The 26,226-nt window shown below is 37.7% G+C and overlaps 2 protein-coding genes across 19 annotated transcripts in view; one reads left to right on the top strand and one right to left on the bottom strand.

Moving 5' to 3' along the window:
- Positions 1–26,226, bottom strand: part of LOC125693507 (calcium/calmodulin-dependent protein kinase type II subunit gamma) — a 761,290-nt gene that overhangs the window by 546,813 nt on the left and 188,251 nt on the right. The window lies entirely within an intron of this gene.
- Positions 1–26,226, top strand: part of ADK (adenosine kinase) — a 268,987-nt gene that overhangs the window by 235,621 nt on the left and 7,140 nt on the right. For both annotated transcript variants that reach the window (XM_048945591.1, XM_048945592.1), the window contains exon 10: positions 14,994–15,080. In XM_048945591.1, coding sequence (XP_048801548.1) covers positions 14,994–15,080 — 87 coding nt within the window. The remainder of the gene's footprint in view (positions 1–14,993; positions 15,081–26,226) is intronic.

Here is a 26,226-nt window from a genome sequence, read left to right as displayed (position 1 = left end):
CACATTTGTAATAGGCTCATTTTTTATAAAATGGCAGTAGTAAATAAATGAATTTTTAAGGATTTGAACACTAAAACCACCAGAGTTAGGGTTTACTGAGTTAATGACACTGCTTACATCTTCTTCAGTTTGTCGATGGATGGCATGAGAGTGTTTCAGGAAATGTACTGGCTTTAAAATACAATGTGGTAGAATGAGAAGGGTCTCCCTTAATAATCCTGAAATGCACCTAACATAAAGTATACACTGAAGTCGTTTGGGGAACTTCTACTTGTTATTACTGCATGTTATTTAATCAGTTCCATAAATTACACAGCATATGCTATATGGCCAGATTAATATGGAACAACAAAGCTTGCAATGTTACCAAATTTTAGAGCCCACTACCAAGCTTTTGATGTTAGAGTAATATTAGGTATTTGCTCTCTGTTATCTGAAACAGGGTATTGAGCTAAATGGATTTTGGTGTAAGTCAGTACAGCCGTTCTCAAAGTGATGTATGTACATACATTCACAAATTAAGAGTTTCTATGCATTTGAATAGAACCAAAACCTGGTCTAAATGAATATAGCAACAGAAGAATGGAGAGTCTGTATTTACGAATGAGGAAACTTCTTGAATGTTAAAATCATTTAAAAGGAGAGTTTTTAAACTGATGTTTAAGCATATAACAGTCTAAACAGAGGTCAGTAGTTCTTTTTTGTCAGGTTGTGCTGCAATCATAGACCACCATGTTACCTTATCTATAAAACGAAGAAGTATTTATTACTATTGACACTGCTGACATTTTACGGTGGGTCTGTTTGCAGCTCCTCTTTCTGTAAATTACTCTGGATTGTTTGTTTGCAAGAAGCAAGAAAAAGTACTTTTCCCTTAGGTCTCCTAGCTTTCATTCTCAGCTTTCCAGACAGGAAAGATCTTTACTCGCTCTTTTTATCAGACAGCCTTCCTGTGTGTTTGCACAAACAAAAAGTCACGTCTTGGATGTGCAGTTGGGTTATATTACAATGCATTCTCTTTTTCACATGATTTCATAGCTTTACTATCCCCTCTCCTGTCATATTCACAAATGTAAAATAAAATTGAAATACTAAAAATGGATTTAAGAAAAAAGGAAATTTTGGTCTGCTAGTCACACAACAAAGAAGCCAAAAGCCCAACAGAATTATTTTTAGTTTAGTTGTGACTTAGGAGGCACAAAACCTAAATTAATAATGAACCTTTGTTGATAGGGATTAATGAATAGCAAATCTGGTAATACCTTCTGTAACTGAGACCACTCATGATTTCATGCTGTGTGGGAGAGGAGATCTGAGCATTTTATTAGACAGCTGAAACACATTATTAAAACCTACATTCCTGGACACCTGTATCTTAACTGGAATTAAAGGTCAGTAATTTCACCTCAGAGAATGCATATATCTGTATAACTATAGGCATATAAGTAAACATATATTTATATGTGTAAGTAATGTGCATGTGTGTTTTCAGTAATTTCCTATCAATTTAAAGAAAAGAGTATCTTTTTTCAGTCTAATGTAATAACATGTCACTTTGGCCCAGCAATTAAGAGTAAAGTCAGGAAATTCCCATTTCTTGCTTAATCACTAGCAACAAGGAATTTTCAAGGCAAAACTTCACCTTTCATTAAATGTAGCCTGAATCTCAGGTGCTACAATTAATTTACATTCTGGCATTCCAACGAAAAGTTGCTTCTTTCAGCTATGAAAAATATGTTTGCTGGCAATAAATAGAGGTCCCTATCGCACACCTTAGGACTTGTCAATATTTCCTCTGACACAGAAGAATTCGTTTCTCAAATACAGATACGTAGACCTAGGAAGTCAATTTTTGTACCATAAGCCTAAAAGGAATTCTTGGAGATGTAACTGTTAATACACTGCTCCACTGGTGGTGTAACAGGAATTTATGTGATGCTGGCAAAGCAATGTGGAGTGGAAAAGGGGAGCAACAACTGGGTCAGTCCAAAGGTCCATCTAACCTAATGTCTGCATGTGTAGTAGTGGGTGCTTGTAAAAACTGTTTGGATTCAGCCACTTAAGAGCATTATTGGCTATCTCCCTCTTCTTGTATTGCAATGAGCAGTCAGTAATCATTCCAAATACAACAAACTCCAGGGAACTCTTGCTTGTTTCTCCTTCATCAGTCTTTTCTTCCAGGCTCTCTTCCTATTTTGTTTGCTTGTTCTGTAATTGTGACAACCCTGCTACCCTTCCCTACATCTTTTCTCAATTCTGCTATACCCTTATGAGGGGGTCACTAGAATGTTCAACATGAATGAGAAGTTTACAAAGTGATGTGATTTTTTTCTCTCCTTTGTTCTTCATTCCTCATAATAGTTCCTCACATTTTATTTGCTCTTCTGGCTGTCATTTTCATGTTGTAACTTCTTTTTCTTTATAGTATGGTAAGAGGTGGTTTAGAACCCATCATTGTGTATTTAAAAGTGGAGTTTTTCTTCATGAGTGAACCATTTTAATAAAGATTGACAAATGATTTTATAGTATGGGATGCTTTTGCAATCCTTCACACTCAACTTTTGGTTTTACTACCCTAAATGAGTTTAAACCAAGATGACGTTCAGGATACCAAAGAGCTCTTCTTGGAAGCACTACACATAGCTGAAGATGCTGTCTGTAGCAGGCAGGCACAATTAACATCAAAACAGGCCTTGTATGGGTACTAGTGAATACTGGTGCCAGCGTGGGTACATAGAGCTCAGGAACTGCAGTAGGAAACAAGGCAGGAGGACACTATGGTACCTGCAAACCTTACTGGATTCAATTAATGCGGAGCCTCACTCCAGGTCGTGTTTTATTTCTATTTTCCATCTGGCAATGAAGTCTGCAGTTCTCAGGCTGGAAGGAAAGTTGCTTCAGCATCAGCTGAAGTATATATATATGTATATATGTGTATATGTGTGTGTGTATATATATATATATATATATATATAGTAGAATTATGTCTGCTAATCAAAGAACAAAGAATAAAGAGGCAAGTCTATGAGTATATTATCAAAAAATAAATGGTCTTTTTGGCATCTTACATTTTGGAAACCAACAGTTATATCATAGAATTATGCTAAAAGAATAGTGAGACTGCAGAATCAGTCATTCAGCACATAGGAAGCACTAGAACTAATGACAGCCTTCCAAATTGAGTTTATGCTGCTTGGTGGACATGTTATAGATACAACTTTGTTGAGGTTATCCCCTATTTTCTGAAAATGACACCTCGCTGGGCACCAAGTGTGAAGTTCTGATGACTTCTTTTCAGCCACTGTTTTTGCAGCTATAATGTTAAGAAAGTCTAGAACTGTAGTATCACCTTTCATGTAGAGCAATCATTCTGTAAACTTTTCAAGTTCAACTTTGTTTCAAGTTCAGAATTCTCCTTTTCTGTACACACGTTCTGTGTTGCCGCAATATCCTGTGTTGTATGCTACCCATTTCTCCTTTAAAACATATGGTTCCATGAACTGAAATCTGAAACACGTGGCTTAAAGGGTTGCAGTGCATAGGCTTCTCCCCTTCTGACAGTTGGGTTGAAATTGTATTCACAGAGCAGCTATTTTATGTAATCAGTCAGAAAGTAAGTTTTTTTGCCACGCATTCAACTGTCAGTAGTTGTTAAGAAATATCTTTTCTCTTTACCTTGATTTGGTGTGATTATTTTTCTCATGCTAAGAAATTAAATGTATACCTTGTTCAGCAGGTTTCGTAATAGATCAATAATTTGTTGGCTTAACTTTTTTTTTTTCCCTGTGGAAACATGGGAAGATCAATGTCTATAGTGCCCTAGGTCATGATCAATACTTTTAATAAAACTTCCTTTTCCTTTTTTTTTTTTTTTTTAATTTTTTTTTTTTTTTACCTTTGTACAGTTTCGCCTTTATTAATGAGCCCTTCCTTTAGTTTCAGACCATTAATGGTTTTCAGATAATGTCATACTGCCCAAGGTCAAGGCCAGTTTGAACTTATAACTCTACTTATCAGTGATTAAATCTATTGCATGGGCTTAGATGTGTTAGGAGACATAAGAGTTCGAAGCACTGCTTTGTAGGGATTCTAAAGAAAACAAAGCCTCAACCTTTTGGGAGGACTACACGTGAAGGCTATTCTCATTTCCTTCGTAAACAAATAACAGTTGTCTTATTTATGGATCTCAGGTAGCATCACAGGTAACTGCTATAGCCTTGACTACTTCTCAATTAGTTATGAAATGCTCCATTTTGAGTTTTATAACATTAAACTGCTCATTTTGCAGCATGAATTTGAAATGAGATAGCCTATCTTTCGCTGAAAATACAAATGGGAAGCTAGTAACTTATCAAAGTATGTGTTATCAGCTGGTGTGCTTGCAGAGAATATGATACTATTGTCTCTGAGGCTCAGCCTGGTGTCTTCTGAAATCAATGGAAAGATCTCATTAACTTCATTGGGTATTGATTATGGCCATGGAGAACTTGAAATGCTCATGAATATAAATGGTTTACACATAAGCACATGTCTTTTTGTGCGCTGTACCTTGTCTGCAATCTCTTGATTCAATTTTTGTAGTCTACCTAGAGGTTATACAAAAAAAGAACTGTACGTATGCTGAGAGATTTTATGACACATCTTACCTTAAGGTGTCTTCTTTGCTGTCTGTTACAAATGAGGCGCATAAAAAACTGGACCCTTTGACCGCTGGCAGCTAGACAGGGTATCTTCTGTGGAAGATCTTTTTTTCTATTGTTTTGGCAGTTTTCGCCTTTATTTTTTTGTTAGGCAGCAGTTCACTTCACAGTAAATCATCACAGAGGAGTTTCAACAGCATAATCTCCACTCAGAAGGTGCCCTACAGACTCTGATAGCCTATCATCTTTAATTTAGAGATTTTATTTCCCATCTTGTGATTACAGTTGAATGAACATTGTAGAAAAGTTTAGATTGTAGCTATCCATGGCATGCTTTTGCCTTAAATGATGGAACTTAGGTTTTCAAGGCTCTAATCTTCACCAGCTCAAATAGTCACTATAAAATAATTGCATAGAGTGGAAGGAGAGTAAAATATGGGTACGTATGGTGACCCTGGAAGGAAATTAACTGTAGGAACTGACCCTTCGATTAGAAGTTTCTCTGCTGTAGCATTCAGTCTCAGGCAATAGAAGTTGTGGTAAATAGATGGCTGAGTAAAAGACAAGTTCTTATATCCGGAGAGATCGAGCAGAGATGCTGGCTAGTGAGAAAAGTGGACAAAGAGGAGGGTTCATGGAGTCCTGCTTCACCTGACTTTGGGGATTTAGGATACAATTTGTGCAAGGCAGCAAAACATTTAGAACTAACACTGGAGCCAGGAAGAGCATGAGTACATTGGAATTCATCAAAATGGTTAATTGTATGCAGGTGGAATTGTGAGGTTTTATGATCAGTTTGGCTCAATGATTTCCACAGTAAGTTTTATAGGTAAAACAAAGTGGGAATGATTTAAATCCCATTGTGAAAAGTAAAATGTTACTCATTGTGTACCATACCGGTGACCTGGCCTTGACACAACTGAGCGTAACACGGGTTATGATGTGGCAGTTTAGACATAAGCCTTCAATGCCACAAAAATAAATTTTACGTAGTTGATCCTATTTAAATCAAAGCAGGCTTCAGCTTACTTCCACTTTGTTTTGTTTATTATGAGTACAGAAAGCCAGTAAAATAAGCAGACCTGAGTTAAAGCACATACAGGCAGCAGATTCAGTAAATATAGCAAACTTGAATGATTTTTATATTATTAGGTTTTGGCTTTACCTACCAAATGACTTAATAATAATATTTCTTTAAAAAGAATACAGACACTTGTCAGAAACCGGATTTGGAGTTTGGAAGGTGACTCCCCGTGATTTTATTTGCTGTGCTCTGCTACCCTGAGCCCACCCGGCCCCTTGTAATCCATCCTGATTCCTGCAGTCAAAACTAAATCAGAGAGGAGTCCGTGGAACCAAATATTTATATCCCTTGTAATCTGACACTGTGATATTGTACTGGGAACCTGAAAAGATGCCAGACCACGCTTTGTGGCTAACAGCAATTGATCATGAATGAAACTGCAGAACTCGATTCCAAATTGTTGGCTTTCTAAATTTGATAATAAGTACATTTCCTGATAGAATATAAAAGTGCAATAAAGTGTGCATGCCCTCTTTTTCCTCCTCATCCGTCCAATTGCAGAGTGCTCTTTCTTCAGTATATTGTCAGTGCTGACAAGTGAATAAGAATTTGAGGAGCAGTTGGCTACCAAGTGATGGCAAATTTTAAGGTTATGCAAATTGTGCCAGTACAGCCCAGCTTGTTTCAGACCTCTTTTCTCTATTATCATATCAATTGAGTCAGCTCATAGTAGACAAAGCAAGGTTATGGGAACCACCTAGAGCATCATGCACCATTAAACATCAATGCAGCATACATGAACATCTGCAACAACGATCTTATTAACAGAGGGCATAACGGAAGGCAATAAACAGCTTTCTTAGTCACTTAATTGTAAAAAATTTAATAACCTAATACTCGCATTATTTATCAATAGCAAGTTGGCCCAAAATTATGCAGTTGTGGTGAATTAGATTGTACTGCCTATTGCACACTGTGAATTACCACAGAAATATGAGAATTCATCTGAGAGCAGTTAACACCGTAGTTAGTAGAGCGCTAATACAATTTTCTTTCACCTCTGGCACATGATGGGATATAGGTGTCTGCCTTTTGTAGTGTCATTTTTGTATTTGGCTAAAAATAAATATGAAAAACCTAAAAATCATTCTTTAATTTCCTGCTCATCTTGACATATGAAACATTTGAAAAAATCAAGCTTGATTTGAAAGGTAGAACACAGAAATTATGAAGTGATCTTTGTGTGCTCACTCCAAACAGATGATTAGTGAAACAAAGCATAGCATGTTAGATGTTCATACTGCAAATGCATGTCGGCTCCTGGGCAGCCACTGCACTGAGCTAGATGTGAGCACGTGGAGCTGTGGCATCCAGTGGCCTAGGAAGTGAGTACAGAAATTAAAATAAGTTAGAATTTGAAGATAAAGACAAATGAGATTCAGTTCTTCAGGGTCAGGTTAGGGCTGGCCACAGGGAGAGAGGCTGGGCAGGGCAGGCAGGAGGTGGGCACTGCAAGAGGACAGCACTACTTCTCTGAATGCAGTCCGCACATGCAGAACGTAGGGGCATCCATCAGTGTCTATCTCCGTCATGGGAGATGGTTTCTGCAGCTGATTTGGTGGAGATGACTCCTTCATTTAGGGCCAAATTTCTTCTCTAGGATTGCGTAACTTCCGTTGAAGTTAGTGGTGTTGCTCTGTTTTTTGGTGGTGTTTTTAAGAGCAGCATATTCCCCCACTGAGATTAGAACAAATCTCAGCATACACTGCAGTGGCATCTCATAACGGAAGTAAACCCTGCAAAGCCTGAAAAAATTCATTTAGTAAGCAGGTTCCATTCTTCAAAACTAAATAAGTAGCCTAGGGAGATCTTAATTAAAGGCAATAGAGAATTTAGAAATACAGCATGAGAAATAAAAAAAAGCTTGGAAAAAATTCTCGATCTGAGCTCTGAGTTAAAGGGCTGAAAAATTAAATTTTCTGCATGTTATTTGAGTATTTAAAAGCAATTTAAATTTCTAAAATTTCTGTGACATATCTACCTCAGCGATGTCCAGCTGGCATCTAGTTCATTAAAGAAAAAAAAAAAAGGAGAAATATGTTTATACATTAGCTTATTTATAGTAATGTTTCTAAGGAAGACTCTCTTTCACTTTGATGGACTGATTCTATTTATGAAACTAAATATAAATTCACCCAGAAGAAAAAGCTCCTTCAGAACTGCTCTGTGGTGACCTAATGCTCACTCCTTCTCTTTTCAGTCTTACTGATGCTCAAGTAAAAGAGAAATGCCTTGGGCCCATTTCTGCCTCCACTGACGACCCGTGCTTCTCAGATTATCATGTAGCATAAACAAAGCTGTCATGTAACATGGCATTTATTTAAATGATGTGATTTCTGTGTTCACCACTGTGAAACTGAGGTATCGCTAAGAAAGCTTGCAAGTTTTGACAGGTGTGTTTGCTGCATTAGGGCAATATGCTTAATGTGTGAGTAATGTAAGGCATAATGCAGCAATTGTCTTGCTCAAAACCAGATTATAATGTGTTTTTCTTCTTTTTGTTTTAGCCAATGCCCTGATAAGTTTTGGGTTGAGATTGCTTTGACCAGATAACAGGCAGATATTAGTATGAGAATTCTCCCACAGGGGTGTTTGGATGGTCCAGCTGTGCAGTGGTTTCATATCTACCTCTGGAATGGCATGGAATGGAGGACAGTCATTGTGCATTCTTGCTAGTGTGTGGGTCAGGGCAAACAGTAACTGCAATGCACGGTCTGCTTTCCTAACTGAAAGGTACTTCATTTTTGCACAGCCCAAGCAGACAAGTTTCGGAAGGTTTAAGAACTCCCGTGAGCTAGAACATGGGTCACGTAACTTGGGCGTACGTATGTGAGGTATTCTTTGCATTAGACATTGAAAATTGAAATTCCAGCCATCATTTGCATTTCCCGAGTTTCCTGTTATTGGATAGAAGTAGAGATTTGTTTGTATCCCGAATGCCATATATAGCTCAAAAAGTAGTAGTATTTGGGGTTGGGGTTAGGTTAGTATTCTTACTTACAATGATGAAGAATTATGTGTATTGATCAAACCAAATCATGTGGGTCTTGCAGGTCAGGAACAGAGCTCTATGTTTGGTGGCCAGCGTGTTTTTATGCCAAGCTGTACTTTACTGGGGCATTAGCCTCATCGCTCCTTTCATTTATTGTAACCCATCTCTTCTTTCTTCAGGACTTATTTTGACGTGTTTTATATGGCAAACCTTTTCTTAATTTTGATGTCTATGTCTTCATTCTCTTTGCCTTTCCCGAGTCTTCGCCCCCTCTCCTGGTGCAGAGATCCCAGGAAGCTCTTCAGCTCTGAGCCCTACCTTATGTCCCCAGCAGCCGCTCAGCCAGAGGAGCGCGTTTTCTGGCAGCTCAGTGGGCGCAGTTTCAGCTCACTCTGAAATCTGTGCCTAGCGGGCAAATGGCAATGCTCATGTGTGCTCAGAAAGGCTTCCTCAACAGAGTTCATTGCCATTCTAAACTTTAAACATTGTGACACATGCCAGAAAAATTCAGCGGCTTGTTCTTTAGGGAAGTTTTTCCATATATGTATGTGTGCATTTATTTATTTATTTAGACCCACGTGAAACAAAACTGCGGTGTTTCTGTTGACCTCCACTCGATCCCCCATCTTTTGCACACAGCCATAGTGTTTTGTTTACTTGCACAAACAAAGAGTTATTCCGTGTGAGAAATAAAGCAGAACTTGAGCTCCTGTCATTGGCAGTGATTGTACAGACAATAAAAAAGGCGGAGTGGCTCCCACACCTTCCATAAAGTAAACAAAACACATTAGGGCCTTTAAAAGCTATTGGTAAGTCATTATTTATGCTGTTACTTCTTTAACAGTTGTAACCAGACAGAGAATTCTGGGTCGTATCATATGCTGGAGTAAATCACAGGTTGTTTCAGAGACTTGCCGGGAGGGCAGACTGAGGCACACGTAGGTGCAAGTGGCTGTGCAATGACTGCAAGAATATTCTTTAATTTTACATCATTTCGAATAGCTAATGTGTATGGGTTCCTCTGGAGGAACCCTGTTTTCCCTATTAACTCCAATCTTACAGATCATACGTAAATGCTACAAATATGACTTCTGAATAAAAATACTTTGGCTAGATAATGGAGCAGCGCATGTGTCTGGGCAAAGATATAAAAGCAAGACAAGTCTCGATGAATATCTTGGGTTAACTTTACCTCCTCTGAGAGAGGGGAAGTGGGGTCTGCACACTGTTCTTTCCCATAGATACTCTTATATGATTGCGAGTAGAACCTCCAAAACCTTTGGCATCATCTTCCTCCTCTGTTTCTACTGCAAGTAAGTTGCCTGTGAGGGACAGTTCTTTGCATCCTGGCCAACATAACTATATACACTTACTTTTGCCTAGCGAGCTGCAAGAATTGTAGCCTAATTGCTCTATTTGGGTGTTATATTATGGAAATAAATTCATATTTGTATTAATTTTATCATACCATACGCATATAAATGCATGATAGACAATGACTATTCTTTGACTTGTTTTCACTAACATTGTTCATTATACCTATAAAGGCTTAACTTCTTCACTATTTGCTGTAATAAAGCTTTCTTGGCTACATCTTGAATTTGTTAGAATACAGCATCATTTGTTGTGTATTATTACAATATTTGATTAGAAAATCTGAAAGCATGTGGCTGACTTATGTCTTGCTTGTTAGACTATTTAACTCCATTGACTTACACAAATAAATTCCTTATTTTTCTGACAAGCTCTTCAGAGGCGGAACAATGCACAGAAATAGATGGAGAAGAGGGAGCTGCTGGCATGCAAAGCAAGGCAAACTTAACATGCACACAGAGAGTGCCGGGGGGCTGCAGTGCTCATACCATACAGCTATCTGAAGGTCCCAGCCTGAAAATGCAGGATCTCGGTCTGTTGCCTTGAAGTGACAGGTTGAATCAACACTGCCAGATTTGAAATACATCAGCACTGGAAGTTGTAAGGATTTCTAACTGGGCACTCAGTGCCCAGCACCCCAACCCATGCTGCCTTGCAGCTGTGGACAGTGCTGTGCTGATAGAGGTGGGAAAATTACAGCATCTATTTGATTTACATTTCAGGTGTGATATCTCTTTGTGAAATGCAGCGACAGCAGTAGTTCCTACTATAGGTAAAACAGGAGGAAATGTTATTATACTACTGATTTTAAAAGATTCATTAATGTGGTGAAGAAGGTTCAGAGGCTTAGAGCCATTAGGCTTCTAGTTTCTTCTTCTGCAGAGAGGTAACAGCTCAGAATCAGCCAGACTGGCATGGGTTTGTTCCAAATACTTTTCCCATTACTTCTTACCTTATAGCTGTCCAAAGACATTTATAGGTTTTGAGCTTAGGTTTCTACGTTCTCTTAAGTTCTTCCTGTCCTTTTTTTTCTTCCCCTTTCTTTTTATCTGTTTTTGGCCCCTGATCTAAAGAAAATGAGAGAGGATGGGGGTGGGAAGGAGATGGGACAGCATTCTGTTTCACAGTTGTTCCTTTTTTTTTTTTTTTTTTTACAAGTTGAAGGCTTACAAAAGAAAAATGAATTTGTCTCCATCTTGTAAGCATCTGTACTACCACTATCAGCCCACGGATCAAAAGCTTATTTGAGGAAGTAGCTAGTCATTTTTGTATATATTTTAGGATTCCCTTCTTCCTTTTATTTTATTTTCATACAGAATTAAGGGCACTCTAACATGTTGCCCATAAGTGTTCTGTTACAGGTAATTAAATGTAAGTTTACACATTTAATCTACTTTTAAGAGCAAGAGAGACTGGTAAATGACCCAGTTAAAGAAAGTACTCAGCCTAATTGGATGTAATGATTGCTTGCTGGTGTTTATTACTGTACTAAGGGTAGATGTGTAGTCTGTGATTCTAATTTGTTTTAAAAACAGACCTGGAATATTTGCAGCTATCATCAGAGTTCGATTGTTGCAGTTAACATCACAAACAAGGTTTGTGTTCAGCTAGAATGGGAGGAGCAGTGTATGTTCAGTTAATATTGTTCCCCAATTGTTACCTCTCCAGACTCATACCTACAAAAATAGATAAAGTTAGATATACTAGTGAATGTTTTTGCCTGAGGGAAGTAGATTTCACATCTTTAGCTACATAATGCAACAAATTTCCAGTGACAACATTTGCCAACAAGGTGATTCCTTATCAGTGGGTGGTGTCTTCAACCCATGAAATCAGTTCATTAACGTTCGATTCTTTCTATATCATTCTAAGACAGTTGAGCTCCTTCATGATGACCATTGAGGGAGCTGAATCTAAGATTCAACAACTTCCCTAGTTGTACAAAGCATTTTTATTTATTTTTTTTTCAGTTTGCATTCTCGATTCTCAATTCCAGCAAATGATGCCAAACTGGAATGTGTTGTATCTGAGTGTGTTTACCACAGAAGATATTTGCTGCTTAAAAATAGAACACTGGATTTTATGCCCAGAGGAGCAGCACTTGGATTTCAAAACACTTATGTAATTACTCTTTATTTCGTAAGCTCTCAGAATGATAAATGAAATCAGAACTGACTTAGAGTTGCAAGGCCACCGCTGACCAGTGCACTCAGCCAAGGTGTCTCTGTCTCTTCACTGCAATGGATTTGAGAGTTGTACAAAATAATAGATCACATATGAAAATGAACTTAAAGTAACATTAAAGTCACAAAAGCAAGGATACTCAGAATGTCAACCCGTGCTTCATCTTCATTCACCCTGTTGTGCCTAGCAGTTGCAAGACACAGATCAGTGAGAGCTGTTAGATATCTTTGTCCTGTTACGCAGGCATTGTAAGGTAAATTAATGGCAGCCTTAGTTCTCAGTACCTTTGTTCTTTGTGAAGCAAAGAAGAAACCTCACTATTATTTTGTTCTATCTTTCACTGTGTTAACTATTTTTGAGTTTAGTAGACACTATGCTAGCAGAAGGCTAGCAGAAGCATAAGGTTAAAGAAAGAATTCCATTTTAGTTTACTTTATTGGATGTGTGCAGTGTTTGTGGATATCTTTGTAATGTACTGTGTTCTTCAAAGGCATGTCAGCTGCTTCTAAAAATTCAGTATTTCAAAATATAGAAAGTGTGCAACATTATAGAAAAAGGAGATGGCAAACAGAAGTCAGGAAAAAATGATGGCTTTCACATCAACAGAAGTCACTGATGTGTTTTGGGCTTTCAGACTAATTCAGGTCTTTGCAATTATGTCTACAGCAGAATAAGAACTTACCTGAATGTGCTAGAAGGAGTGGAGGTAAGAAATTAAGACAGAGGAGAAAAGAAAGGAGAAAAATGATGATGCAAGCTTTCATCTGTGGAAGCTAGATTCAGTAAAGAATCTTGTTTGATGCCAAGCCCCATTTACAGCATTCCAAATACAATGCCTGTGCATTATTCACTCTCTGTGCCCAAACACATACATTTGTATGCATATGCAAGTGTCTGCTGTGTATTTAGTGTAGAACATCTGTGTGTGCCCAAGCAGTTCACCTTATTACAATGTGTCTTCCACAGATTTATCACTTTCTTCATTGTTTTAGCGTTATCTAGAGCAGATCATATGTATTGTATATTTCTTACAAAATGGATGAATACACTGCTCCTCTGGCAGAGTTTATTATAAGACCTCACTTTCTTGATTTCCAATTCAAATGAATCCTGTTAAAATTACAGAAATTCATTACTCTTGAAGATTATCTTAGGAGTACAACACAGCATCAAAGTTAGTTTCTAAAAAGATTTCTTAACAGGCTAGTGTGTAGGGTGTTCTTTAATTGGAATATTTCGTTTATGTTTTCCATTACCCTTTTTCCTTTGCCTCTCATGGATGGCTGTTGCTAATGCTCTCTCCCCTCCCCTCCTGGTGGGCCAGCCAACAGTTCCCTCTGGAGGCAGCATCATTATATCTGCCTGGTTCGCTTGTAGCAGATGGTGAGGAGCAGTAGAGCTGATACACTGCATTTCACAGAAACTGGGATCCTTCTGGTACCTCTGCAGCACACACAGACTTGCTTGATTTGAGACTGTGAATTCTTTATGTGCTTCCCAAACTAGATTTCCTTGTTTGCTACTGTATGCATCGGTGTGAGAGTGATTTTTATGCTCTGCTGTGTTGCTGGGCAGTGAGGAAGCTACCTATCTCCAGCTTTTAGCTGCTGGAGGATCTATTTCCTGCTTTATTTCTATATTTTTTACAAAACATTAGAGGAGGACAGCTCTGATGGTTTTCATTTTCACTGGTTGACAGGCTTTTCTTCCCCCTCCCCTTTCTTTAATTCCTGCTGTCTTCCAAAGGACAATCTGTTTGCTCTGAGACAGTTTAATGCATACTGACTACCAGAGGCAGAACTTCCATTGGCTCTGTTACAGGGGTAATTTACACTTTAACAAGGTATTGTGACAAGGTGGTAATTATATTTTTATCACGTCATTATGACATTACCACCTGGAAAGCCATAGCTGATTAATTAGTGGCGTATATTAAATTTATAACCCTCGAACTCTAAAGTTATCATACCTAAGTGGTGTAATTATGTTGAACTGTGGTGTGGCAGTGAATTGAGGTGAGGATGCTGAGTATCCACCTATTGCAATAGGTTTTGTGAGTGCCAGTAGAGGGCAGGGAGCTGCAGACATGGAAATACTTTTTGAAAAACAAATGGTAAGAAAGAATAGAATGGAATTCTTGAAACCAAATCCAGTCAGATGGACAGTTGCAAGGCTTCTTACATATATGTGTTTTCTAAAAAGATGTAATTTGAGAGCACCCAGATATACACTAGCTCTACATTTTACTGTTTTATTTTTACATGTATTTTGGTTTTTGCAATGCAGCCATTCCTGTGGAGATTTTGAGGCTTGGACAGGCTATTCTGGAGGCCACATCACCTCTCTGCAGCTAGTAGGAAGCACTGGTTCTGGCATGATGGGCTTTTCTTAGTCTTTTCCATATGCCCACATGTTTTATATTATTCCTCCTGATTTAGTTCTGTTCTTATATCACTACTATTAGGAGATAAAGAAAAGATATGGAGCTGAAAATAATTAATGAAACTGTCCACAAGAAATAGCTTGATCAAATTTACTTCCATACCCTTATGTTGTTAGTACTGTAATGCAGATTATTATTATAAACCAAATCTGGTTTTATCCAAATTATTGTGCTAATGGTAAGAACAGCAGTTTTGAATTGTTTTCATTTCACTGTTTTGCTTTTCTAAGTCGTATTTGCAAGTAACTGATGTTTTATTCTCTCTTTCCATTATAGAAAATGAAGTAACTACTTTCCCTGTGTTGGTGAGTGATCAGAGTGAAATCGTGGATACCAATGGGGCTGGAGATGCATTTGTTGGAGGTATTTCTCACTTCATTCCCATTTGGAGATTATCTTATTCTTCTTTCTCTGAATATACAATTTTTTCACGTAATCGTCCCTTAGAATGACCTTTGTTCTTTTAAAGCTTTTCTCTGCATCCTCAAGTTAAGTGATTTAATTAAGTTCTGATTTTTAAGGGGAAGATGTGTTCTATTACTTTAAACATAATATGCTGTTATGCTATATTCTGGTTGTTTTTATGAGATTAATTGTATCTGTCAGTCTGTTGCATAAGCAAGCTGAATCAAGGACTGTAGAGTGTACAGAAATCCCTCCTGGCTTAAATGTTAACACATTGTTGTTCTTTAAAACAGGTTGTAGTGAATATTAAACAGTATGTTAATAAATGAGTGTAGTATCTTCTGATCGTGTCAATTTTGGTAGAACATCTGTTTCTAATACAATTATTTGGACATCAGGAAAGAACACAAAGGGTTAATTTGTTAAAACAAACCCAGAAAATATCTGGCATTGCTTAATATCCATTTGCAAACTTACTATTTTTTTTGGCACAAGCTCTAAAGAAAAAAGAGGATGTTATGTCTATGCCTGTTTTTAAAAACGATTCAATATAAGCCAAAAACCAATCTAATCCAAAAGTTCTGTCATTCGTTGTACCCTTCATACATGTAGTTCTGTGATGCACCATTGCATCCTGAAGGCCCTGATGTCCAGGACACAGTGTCTCTAAAGAGCTCCATTAGTCACTAATTTACTGGAAACATTACATTTTCTTTATAAACAGAGAGGCAGGGCTCAGTACTGTAAGTACGAAGCAGTGTGTTACCCAAATTAAAGCTTCAGAATTGGGTCCCACTTCAAGAAAGTGTTCAAAATAATCTGAATTTAAACATGTGAATAGTTCCATCCCTACTCAATATATCACTTAACTATGATAAACTTTCAGTATATGCCTAAATCCGGTTGAAAATAGGAATGCTGTTACTCGTTTGCCTTGGTGCTTTTGTGAATCAAAAAGGACAGAAATAGAGGAAAACACATTTGGTCACGTTATTCATGCACCTTTTATTGCACACTTATCACTTTCTGTTGTTCCTAACTGACAAAAAAGAAGACTAAATTTGAACCAGTGAGTAACAGTGACTATTAACATAAATAAGATCTTCAAGAGCTTATATATATGTGCTCTGTGTATCAGCTGTGCCGGTAAGCTGCTGTTCTTGTCGTGAAAAAAGAAAAGTTCTTGCCCATTTTGTTTTCAGTTCCTGAAAATAAAATAACATTAGGAAGTGCCCAGGTGAGCAATACAGTAAACATCAGCCCAGCTTTGCCTCAGCAGGAAGAGCTTTTCACATCTGCCACATTTATCTCAGACTGTATTTATTCTCAGTTCTTCAGATTTTAAGCATTGTGTGGAGATCAGGACTATAATGTTTTTTTAATAGTCCTACCTTTGTTCTTTCCTGATTTAGCTGCAGGAAGAGAATTACAACTAATTAGGCTTTAAGAAATGCCTGGTCTCTCAAAACCATTTCTCTTTAAATTATATCCTTTTACTTGGTACTTCCACAGCTGGTAAAAGAGCTATAAACACTGGCTTCAGTAATTGTTCAGAGTATACTGGATAAACTGGATGATATAAGGCAAACCAGACCTATTCCAGCTGCTGCCTTCCATCAGCGGGATAAAAAGTTCAGACATACCCTATCAGGCTTGGTTCAGTTGTGAGATTCCTTTCACTAAGTGTCCAGCAGTGGATTTCAGCAGTTCGAAGGGTCACAATGTGGATAATGCTGAATTTAAATGGGAAGAAATGGAAAAGAGTAACTCTTCTAAAACATCAACTTCCCTTTGCCGTCCTAAGACTAGTGAGTTAACATGTCTGGATATAGCAACAACCTTCAGTTGCTATACCCCCCTACCTTCAGTAGGGAGGAATTATGACAGAGGTTCTCTATTATCATTTATGGGCACTTTTCCTTAGTTCCCCTATAATAGCATTGAGGCCTCAGATGCTTTTTGTATGCAATATAGTGCAGTGTAGCATGGTGTTATTCCATTCTGCCACTCATCTCACCAGGTTATGGCAGACCACAGCTACTTTTCACGCTGGAATGGGAGTTGCAAGACTGTCTGGAACCTCAATGCAGTTAGATCTATACCTGAGCATCAGTGTGTGAGCTTAGGTTCTTCTGAAACCATATTTCATTCTGCTATGACTCAGAAACCAGTGTGAGCTTTTAAATACAGTTCTTCCATTAGGTTCTGAGTTCTCCTCTGTCACCACATAAATAATAAATTGGTCATTTATTCTCCTCAGAGAACAGATTTTCCTGAGTTTAGTCCAGATGGAAGATTTGGGAGTCATAACAGTCTGGATACACAGCTGACTCTACTCTTACATACTGTGGTCTCCTTCTTCATGGAGTCATTTCATTTTCCTTCCCATATGTAGGAAATGGCACACTGAACTGAGTAGGCTTTGATTTGGTCTGTGTTTCATTTGGGGGGAATGTCTGTATTTTTTCTGTATCACACTTTTCACATGTTTTCAAAGCATGTACTTGCAACAGGAAAAGTTCTTTACTGTCTCTTTAAAGAAAACCCTACACAATAATGTGGGCAATACTACCTAACGTGTATCTTCTGTTGATTCTAGCATCAAGGCAGATGCAATTTTATTGTCCTGATGGAACTTTTATAACGGGAAGGCTATATTCTCTTCAATGCTTTCCTAGTTTCTGTCTTAGATTGAGGTATTTGTCAAACTGTTCCTACCTAGGCAACAGTACATACCATATTTTGATTTTGTTACCCTTGTAGTAAAAGCGTTTCAAAGTTCATTTCTTAATTCAAAAATGCACTGGTTGTTACACCATACTCTCCCAGATATTTAGTTCCTTATTCAAGCAGTAGAGAACAAGAGTCTCATGGCATGTGACAGGTATGTTAACATAATGAATAATGGTTTTGTTGGAGCAAAGTATGTTGGCTGAGAGGGAAATGTGGAATATAATGAGAACTAACCCCATCAAGCAGGATTTATTTTACATTAAGAGGTCAGGTTTGTTAGACTTTATCATATTTTGGAGGGTCTTCCACTGAGGCCCACTCTTCCAGAGGTGTAGACTGTAAGGAAATTCCATCTGAACAATTATGCCAACTTGGCAAGTCACGCATATTCTCTGTGTGAGTGAGAAATAAGAAATCTGGTGTGTTTTGTGGTGGTTTTTTTTTTTTTTTTTTCCTAGAACCTATCTAACTATTGACAGTCATTTAACCTTAAGTCATGGAAAAGACAAAGTTTCTGGTCACTTGTGAGTTGATTTATCAGTTCACTACTCGAAGCTGCTGGCCTCCAAGGAGAAGGATCTCACTCCAACTGATAGCAACAAAAAACAAACTGCATTCTTCAGTTGAAATGTGATTTTATTAAGTTGGCATCAGGAATATCTCTAAGATCCTTGCCTCTATAGGCATCAAGTCACTTGCCATTCAGGCTGGTGCAGTGCATGCATGAGAAATTGGGTTTTAAAACTGCTGCAGGTAGCTTTGTGCTAAAAATTCTTCTCCAAACAATGCTAACAGAGTGCTACCTTTATTGGTTTCCAACAGCACTGCTACATTTTAGGAGTTTAAGCAATAATGATTTACTTTGTAGTGTCACAGCACCTCCTGTGAATTTCAGGGGTGCCACAGATTTTTCAGTTATAAATCCCTGAGGAACCCATAAATTAAAGTTGCAAATCCACCTCTGGGTTCTGAGGACATTGACAAATCACTTGAGCTTTGCTGCCATGGCTTATGACACAAAAGTCCTCGTAATGAAATTACAGCCTTATTTTCTAGAGTTTGTGGAACATTCTGCTACTCATTAAATTATCATTTATTTATTGCTAGTCAGCCCCATTTTGAACCTCTGCAACAATGTTAATCAAAGCATATTTAATGGCAGCAAACAGATTGAAATACAGGCGGTTTTACCATCTTATGCTTTCCCTATGCCTTCCTTCTCTCTTGAGCCATAGTAAGGTCTGCCTTCTGTTGGGACTTCTCTTTGTCACTGCCTGTAACCAATGAAAGCAGCAAGAATCTTTTCTGATAGTTACTGTCAATGTTCCCTACAAAATCTCTGGCACTAAGAAGAATTGGATCAAGAATTCATAATAAATGAATAGAAGGTTTAAATCAATGTTTTTTCAGGTTCTGCCAATAGAAATATTGACTTGGTAATCTACTATGATTTAGTTCTATACTGCATGAAAAGTGCTAGAGTATGAAGTGTAACCACAAATCATTGTCAAGTAGTGTAATGAAGCAGTGACAGAATGATCACAAGTATATATTACTTGTCATCATGCTATAAAGATACTATACCATTCTCAAGGAGAAGAAATCCCAAGATATAAGGAGCTCTTCATCAAGCATTATAAGGTGCCAAATACAAGCCAATAGCAATTTGCCTCTGTTGGTATTAACACTGAGTCAACAGCTCAAACCACTTGTCAATTTAAGAATCCCATTGACATCTTTCAGGTATAAAGCAATGTTATAAAGCTGTTTTCTATGGTTTGAAAGCTGCATTGAGAATTTTTCTGATGCCCAGACAGAAGTGGCAGTTTTCTATCTTTTGTGAAACCTAGTGTGATTCTGATGAGGTGGCCATCTTCTGTTTCAACTGTCAGGAAATGACTCTGAGATTAGGCAGGGAGAGCAACAGAAGCAGACCTCTCCTTTTGTATGTATTTTTGAGTAAGTGTGCCTCATGGCATCCTCATCTTCTCTTTGGAGTCCTTGTGGAGATATTCCTCTCCTTCTCTTTACGTTTCTATCACCGATCTGGCTAAAGTCATTCCTTCATCTTTAATGTGAAGTTAATCCTGAACAATATTTGTCCATCTTAATCTAAATGCCTCCCCAAATTAGATAAAGAGCTTGGACTCCTCTGAGTTTGCCTAAAGATCTTCACATAGTTCCAATTTTAGTCTGCTTTTGTGAGGTAAGAGCTAATGATTGTCTATAAAGTGACAGCCAGCTTTGACTTCAGAGTTAAGTAATATCTCACATATTTCTACATCATTGAAATGTTAAAATATTATCCTTAAAGGAAAACAGTCATGAAATATATACAAATGCATACATACGTTTATAAAAATGCCGTACCAGAAAACATGGATTTGTAAAGAATCTGCAGTGCACAAAATAATAGCTCATCACTACTGCTCTCCTTATAAGTTTGATCCGAGAAACCTTTTTTTTAAAAAGCTTAGTTTCTGTTTTCCAAGCACTCCAGAGCTTGGAATATCTTCACTGAAGCCAGTGCATTTAAACAAATATAATAGTGATAAAAATGGAAAGAGAATTAAATCCACTATTGTTATTCCACAGAATCCATCATTTATGGAAGGAATCCAAGAATATTGAAAATTAAAAAAAAAAATCATCTTGATGGCATCTAACATGATCTGAACTGGCTCTGCTTTAAGCCATGGGCTGGAATCAGTGGCCTCCAGATGTTCCTACAGGACATTAAGAACCCAGGTGCCATTTCCTGCTTCTCTGAAAGTCCACCCTCAGTCATCCTCTGTGGGCTGTGTTGGTTAAAGAGCAGAAGCTGACTAAATTAAAAAATGAAGCTGATATGGTGGCAATTCCATCTTCTCACAATAAATCTGATATTGAGCAAAGATGGGCTGTGTTCATGGCTGTGTTTAGTAAGTCTCTTATGTATTAGAAGTAAAGGGTTGTGCAGATAGTGACATGTGCATGTGTGTGAGAAATGGGAAACATTCTCATGGATGCTATATGGCTATACCAGGAGTGCTAAACATGACAAAAAGATCTGATAGCGCAGTCAGCAGAGACAGGTGGTTGGAGTGGTTTGTCAGAATGCTGAATTATGAGTAAGCTTGCTACTGTATTAAAAAGCAAGCTCTTAATGGACAATCTAAGACTACGAAAGAATCTGTTTTTACCAGAAACACAGCAGATGAAATACTCCTCTTTCTTGTTGTCTTTTTATCTCTGTATGAATCTCTGTTGTAAGTGCTGCCTTCTCTCTGATACTCAGCACCTCCAAAATGTTCTAGATTGGTTGTAATAGGAGATCAAGGAACTAGGAGTTATTCTTTAATGAACAGCAGGAGGATGATATGAGAAGCTATTAATCTACTTACATTGGTCTTAATTTGTATAGGGGTTTTTGTACGTGTTTAAGATACCTTAGGAAGTTGTCATCACTTTTAATCACATTTGATAGAGAGAAATACAGTGGATAAAATGTCACTGCTGTCAAGTAGTATCTTCAGATAGCTCCAGAGCCACGAGATGCAATTTTATTTGCCAGCTGGGAGTGAGGCCTTTGTGTATGTATGTATGATAGCAATTAAATATGCATGTACATGTAACTTGTGGTTTATTTCTGTTATAACATTTATCTTCATGAGAACTGAGGCGAGGGGATACTTTTGAATTGTTTTGTCTTTTCTTTGAAGTAAAGATAAATGTTTTAGCAGAAATCAGCACTCTGTTAGTCTTCATTTATACAGCATGGGTGGCTAATTGCCTCTGAGCAATCCTGTTGTTACAGAGATCGTGGCTCATGAGATATGAAGCTTTGAAATAAAAATACCTTCTTAATGTCAGCAGCATTTTGACTGACAGCCCATTTTGCCCATCTTTTAATACTCCTGTTTTATAAACAGCATACATGAGTATAATAGCTGAGCTCAGATAGGGCATCAATCTCTGCTTGCTAGGGGAAATCTTGACAACATGTTCATGACTTACCTCCTGCGTGTTCTGGTGGCATCCTTAACTCTCTCAGGCAAATGTCACATCTAAACCTAGGCTATTAGGTGGCCATGTTATCTCTGTAATTGATTTTTGACAAACTAGAAGATGACCAGATTACATTTTCCTGGCTGACTTTGTTCAGTCTCAGCTAGAGGCGCTTCATTATTCTGATCAATACTGGAGCTGGTTGCTAGTACTTTCAGCTTTTATTCTGGCACAAATTAAATATTTGTCACAGTTTAAATTGCAGGTATTTGAGCAAAACCAGAAAAATGAATGCCACTCAGGAAAAACAAGGAATATTCCTGTTTTCTGTTTAATCCCTTACTTAATTTTTACCAATTCCATTCAGAATTATTTCATTGGAAGTAATGCACTCCTTTGTGTTGGCATTATATGTGACTCTGGTAACAAATGTTGTCCCAGTGTAGTTGTGATCCAATCCATTTAAGGTTTCTCCAGTTGCTACTATTCCGCAGATTGCTCACTGTTCAGCTTAGTCAGTTTATTACTTTTTTTTTTTTAATCAAAATATAGTAACCTGTAGTGATATAGTAATTCCCATTTTTATTTATACAATATTAAGACAATCCAGAAAAATATGTAGCAGAGTTACTGTAAGGCAAAATGGTAGTATATTTGCTGACATTTATTTTTTTCAGGAGAAAGGAGAGATCCCTTCAAAAGGATCAGTGAATGGAAATAAAAACTCTCAGAACTTTCTGACTAGAGTGCAGAGGACCCTATGCATCTAGCTGCTGTGTCTCTTTTCCTGTCAGTGACAACACCAGTGTTAAGGCAGTCTCAGTATGCAGCGAGGTGATTAATATTTGAGGTTTTAAAAGGCCCAATTTCCCTCACCACAAATTCAGAGTCATTCTGGACAGGCTTTGTGATATGCAAGCATTGAATTGGCTGTGTACATTTTCAAAACAAGTCCACTACATTAAAAATAGATAATAAAACCAAATACAAGGTTCCAATTTTTGACAAATTGACTTAACACCTCAAACCAAAGGATTGCCATTAAAAATATTTTCTCATGCCTACTATCCCTATCCTCATAACATTTCGTTTTATGTTAACGTGTCATATATTAGAGAATCATGTAATGATAAATAAAATGTTCATGTGGAAGGTTAGAAATTACTTTAATGAGTTATTATTGCCTCACTCTCAGACTGTTGGTAATATTTTTGTGTTATTTTAATGTATTCTGAGTAGAGACAGAGGCACTCGTCAGATTGGATCATCAAGAACATTCCCCTGGGAGTCAGGGCAGGAAGCAGTCCCCTAAGAAATGATGTGTCAGATTAAGCTGATGCGATATTTGCAGGAAACACAACATGCAACAAAATGTAAAAATACACTGAAAACACACTGTTATCTTTTTCACATCTGAAGTGAATTGGTTTGGTGCTACAGAGACTGCCACAGTGATCATAAAGGCATTCTCAAGGTGTGATGTTGGCTAGGGATGTGCTCATTCACTTCTTTTGCACTGTGGCTTCTTCTATTATTAGATATCATCATAACTTCTCCCATAGTTTGTTCACTTTTCCCACACTGAGCTGGGCTCATACGTGAGGTGGGAGCATGGCAAGTTTGCAATAAAAAGAAGATTAAAAAACGTGGTCCCAGTTGGAAGCGGTGGTAGTAGCAGCACATCCAGGTTTGTTTGATGCTGACCTCTTACCATACCTAAAAGGATGTTACTGTTATTAGTGGTCAGTGAATGAGTAGTGTCAATTCAGGACTTCAGCAGATATTTAGATAGACAGAAGTTACTAAGTGATGTTCTGTAGAATAGGAGGCATGTGAATATGATGCTGTGGTAGACTTTTAGCCCCCCAAAATTAAGGAATTCATAGACTATCTCACTGCCAAGTAATTTCTGCTGCATTGGTTCTTGCTTTCTGATTCTCTTTCAAACTGCTTGGCTTGATGGTGTGGAAGTATACCTGCAAATAAATCCTTACTGGCTTACGGTGCTCTGCAAATACAGCCCAACATTTCTAGCTTTTTGCATAGGAATTTCAGCCACGAGGTTACATTCACATAGCCATTTCTGTACATGAACATATGACAGAGCATCATGCTCCCAAGCAATGTTAAAAACTGAATAGAGATTAACAGTTCCATTTTGTTATGCTTAGGACTTCATTACTTCTATGTTGAAGAAGTGAAATTTTATTTTTTATCCTGATTTGTAGGTGTAGTAATCTGCACCATTCAGTGTCAGTACTGAGAATCTGCTCTGAAGCTCAGAAAATGTATCAGTCCTGAGGTATTAATGAAAAGGGGAAAAAAAGTTTTTTTCTCTTATGACTCAAAAATAGCTAAGGAGGATTTTAGTTTTTGAAGAACATTTCCAGAAAACTTTCTAAGGGAAGCTTCTAGAAAAAGTAGAGAGAAATATCAGCCTAGAAAGTTGGGTGGTTTTTTTCCTCAGATGATTGGACATTTCCAATGAAAATATCTGCATTATGATTTGGCACACATGCACTCTTGGATTATTCTTTGCAAGCTCGGGGGATTTTTTGTTTTGTTTTTGTTTTATCAAACGTTTTCCACCTAATCCTGGCTGTTGGAATCAAGCCCGAAAGCACCAGATTCTGATCCAGAAGAATTTTGCCAAAGTTTATCTTCTGGGTTTGTCTTCTGGGTTTAAAAATGAAGAATAGGACCATCAGAAGTTACAACTTTGTTATATCAGTTTCCACTAACACATCTTTCTTGGAGAATATTGTCAAATTAAATGATTCTGCTCCCAGTCAATGAGTTGCACTGGGGACTTTTAACAGAAGTTATATGCAGCACAGATTGTAATTGGAGACCATGGAGGATGGTTAATGTGAAGGGTGTCACAGTATCAAACACTTCAGCCTCTCCTCTGACTATGAGTTGTTCTTCCACAGAGAATGGAATTACTCAGTCAAAGCATATGCTGAGAAGTTGAAGTCAATGGGAAAACTTCCATCAGTCTCACTAGGGAGATCTGAGTTTTCTCCCATCCTTTGCACAGCCTTCAGGACCAAAGTGTTGTGGAGCTGCAGTCACTCATACTTGCACAAAGACATCAAAGAAACAATAATTTTTCCTCTCATACAGTCTCTGATGGGACCAAGCCTCTTTATAGGTCCTGGAAGTACGATTGCACCTTACTGTACAACCTGCTGTGAGCTGGCCCAGAAAGTCCAGCAGTGGCAATCATATGCAGTGCAATAAAAATGTTCAGCCTTGAGTAATTTATTGCTAATGGAGTAACAGGGATATAGTGGAGTTTTATTTTTTGATTGTTGCATTCTTTTCAGGAATCTTGCCTTAACTTTTTCCATATGTAATGCTTTAAAACGTGAGGATCCAGGATCTTTTTTGTTTTGTGTATTCAGCACTTCTTCTCCAGTCCTGAAATGGCTGCTAAAATGATACGAGTACCCTCTTTTCCCTTACAGTCTTCCAGTAAATGCGAAGTTGCATTATTTGCATGTGTTCATAGGTGACTGTGTGAACTCAGAGAAAGAAAAGCATGGATCCGTCCAAGTGGTCCTGACAGGAACGGAGCACACTCAAAATATATCCATAAATATAAAGAAAACAAGAAGGATAGAGGCAGCAACAGCAATACTGGCTGCTTTTCTTGAATGAGTGTTTGCTTTGATATTCATGTTGGTGATTAGTGGTTAGAAAATAAGTTTGTGTAAGTGAAGTACACAGACAGTGAAGTGCATCCCCAATTTAGCATGTGACCATTTTATAAATAGAGTAGATATAGACTTTCAAAACATTTTATTCGTGATCTCATGGTTTTGTCATTCTCTGGAAGTAAAAATATTGACATTTACCAGGCTATTTGTTCCAGCTTTCTGATCCCCTGCAGTTTATTTTTATAACAACCTTATCGATGAGCCTCTTACTCAGCTCTCTAGGTTTAACTGAGTTGAGTCGATTTGTTACCACAGCTTCAAGTAGCTGTTACAGAACAAGCGAGACATCCTAATAAAGCTGTAAACGTGTTTACTCAAACATGGTATTGATTTTACTTGGAGAGGGAGAAGCCAGTGCTTAGCATGGTGTCAGGGAGGATGAATTTAACTGCAGCTTTTCATTGTCATCTGTCATGGTTGTGAAACACTAAGTGAAGCCACAAGAGGATAATTAGAATTGCCAGAAATTTAGCCCCTAAAATCAGTTAATCACTTGGGATTTTTGTAGTTTAATTAGTTTTTATTAAAACTTTCCTCCCGTGGTATACTTGGGAAGGCTTTTCTAATGTTCTTTCCAGCGAGAGCGAGATTTCAAGGTTGCCACTTGTTAGATATACATCTTAAATGACTGCTTTTCTGAAAGGGTTGGTAACCTTTCTTCG

This window comes from Lagopus muta, chromosome 5, assembly GCF_023343835.1.
Source record: "Lagopus muta isolate bLagMut1 chromosome 5, bLagMut1 primary, whole genome shotgun sequence".
Lineage (NCBI taxonomy): Eukaryota > Metazoa > Chordata > Aves > Galliformes > Phasianidae > Lagopus > Lagopus muta.
Note: the sequence above shows the minus strand (reverse complement) of the source record. Positions and strands in the feature narration are given on the sequence as shown.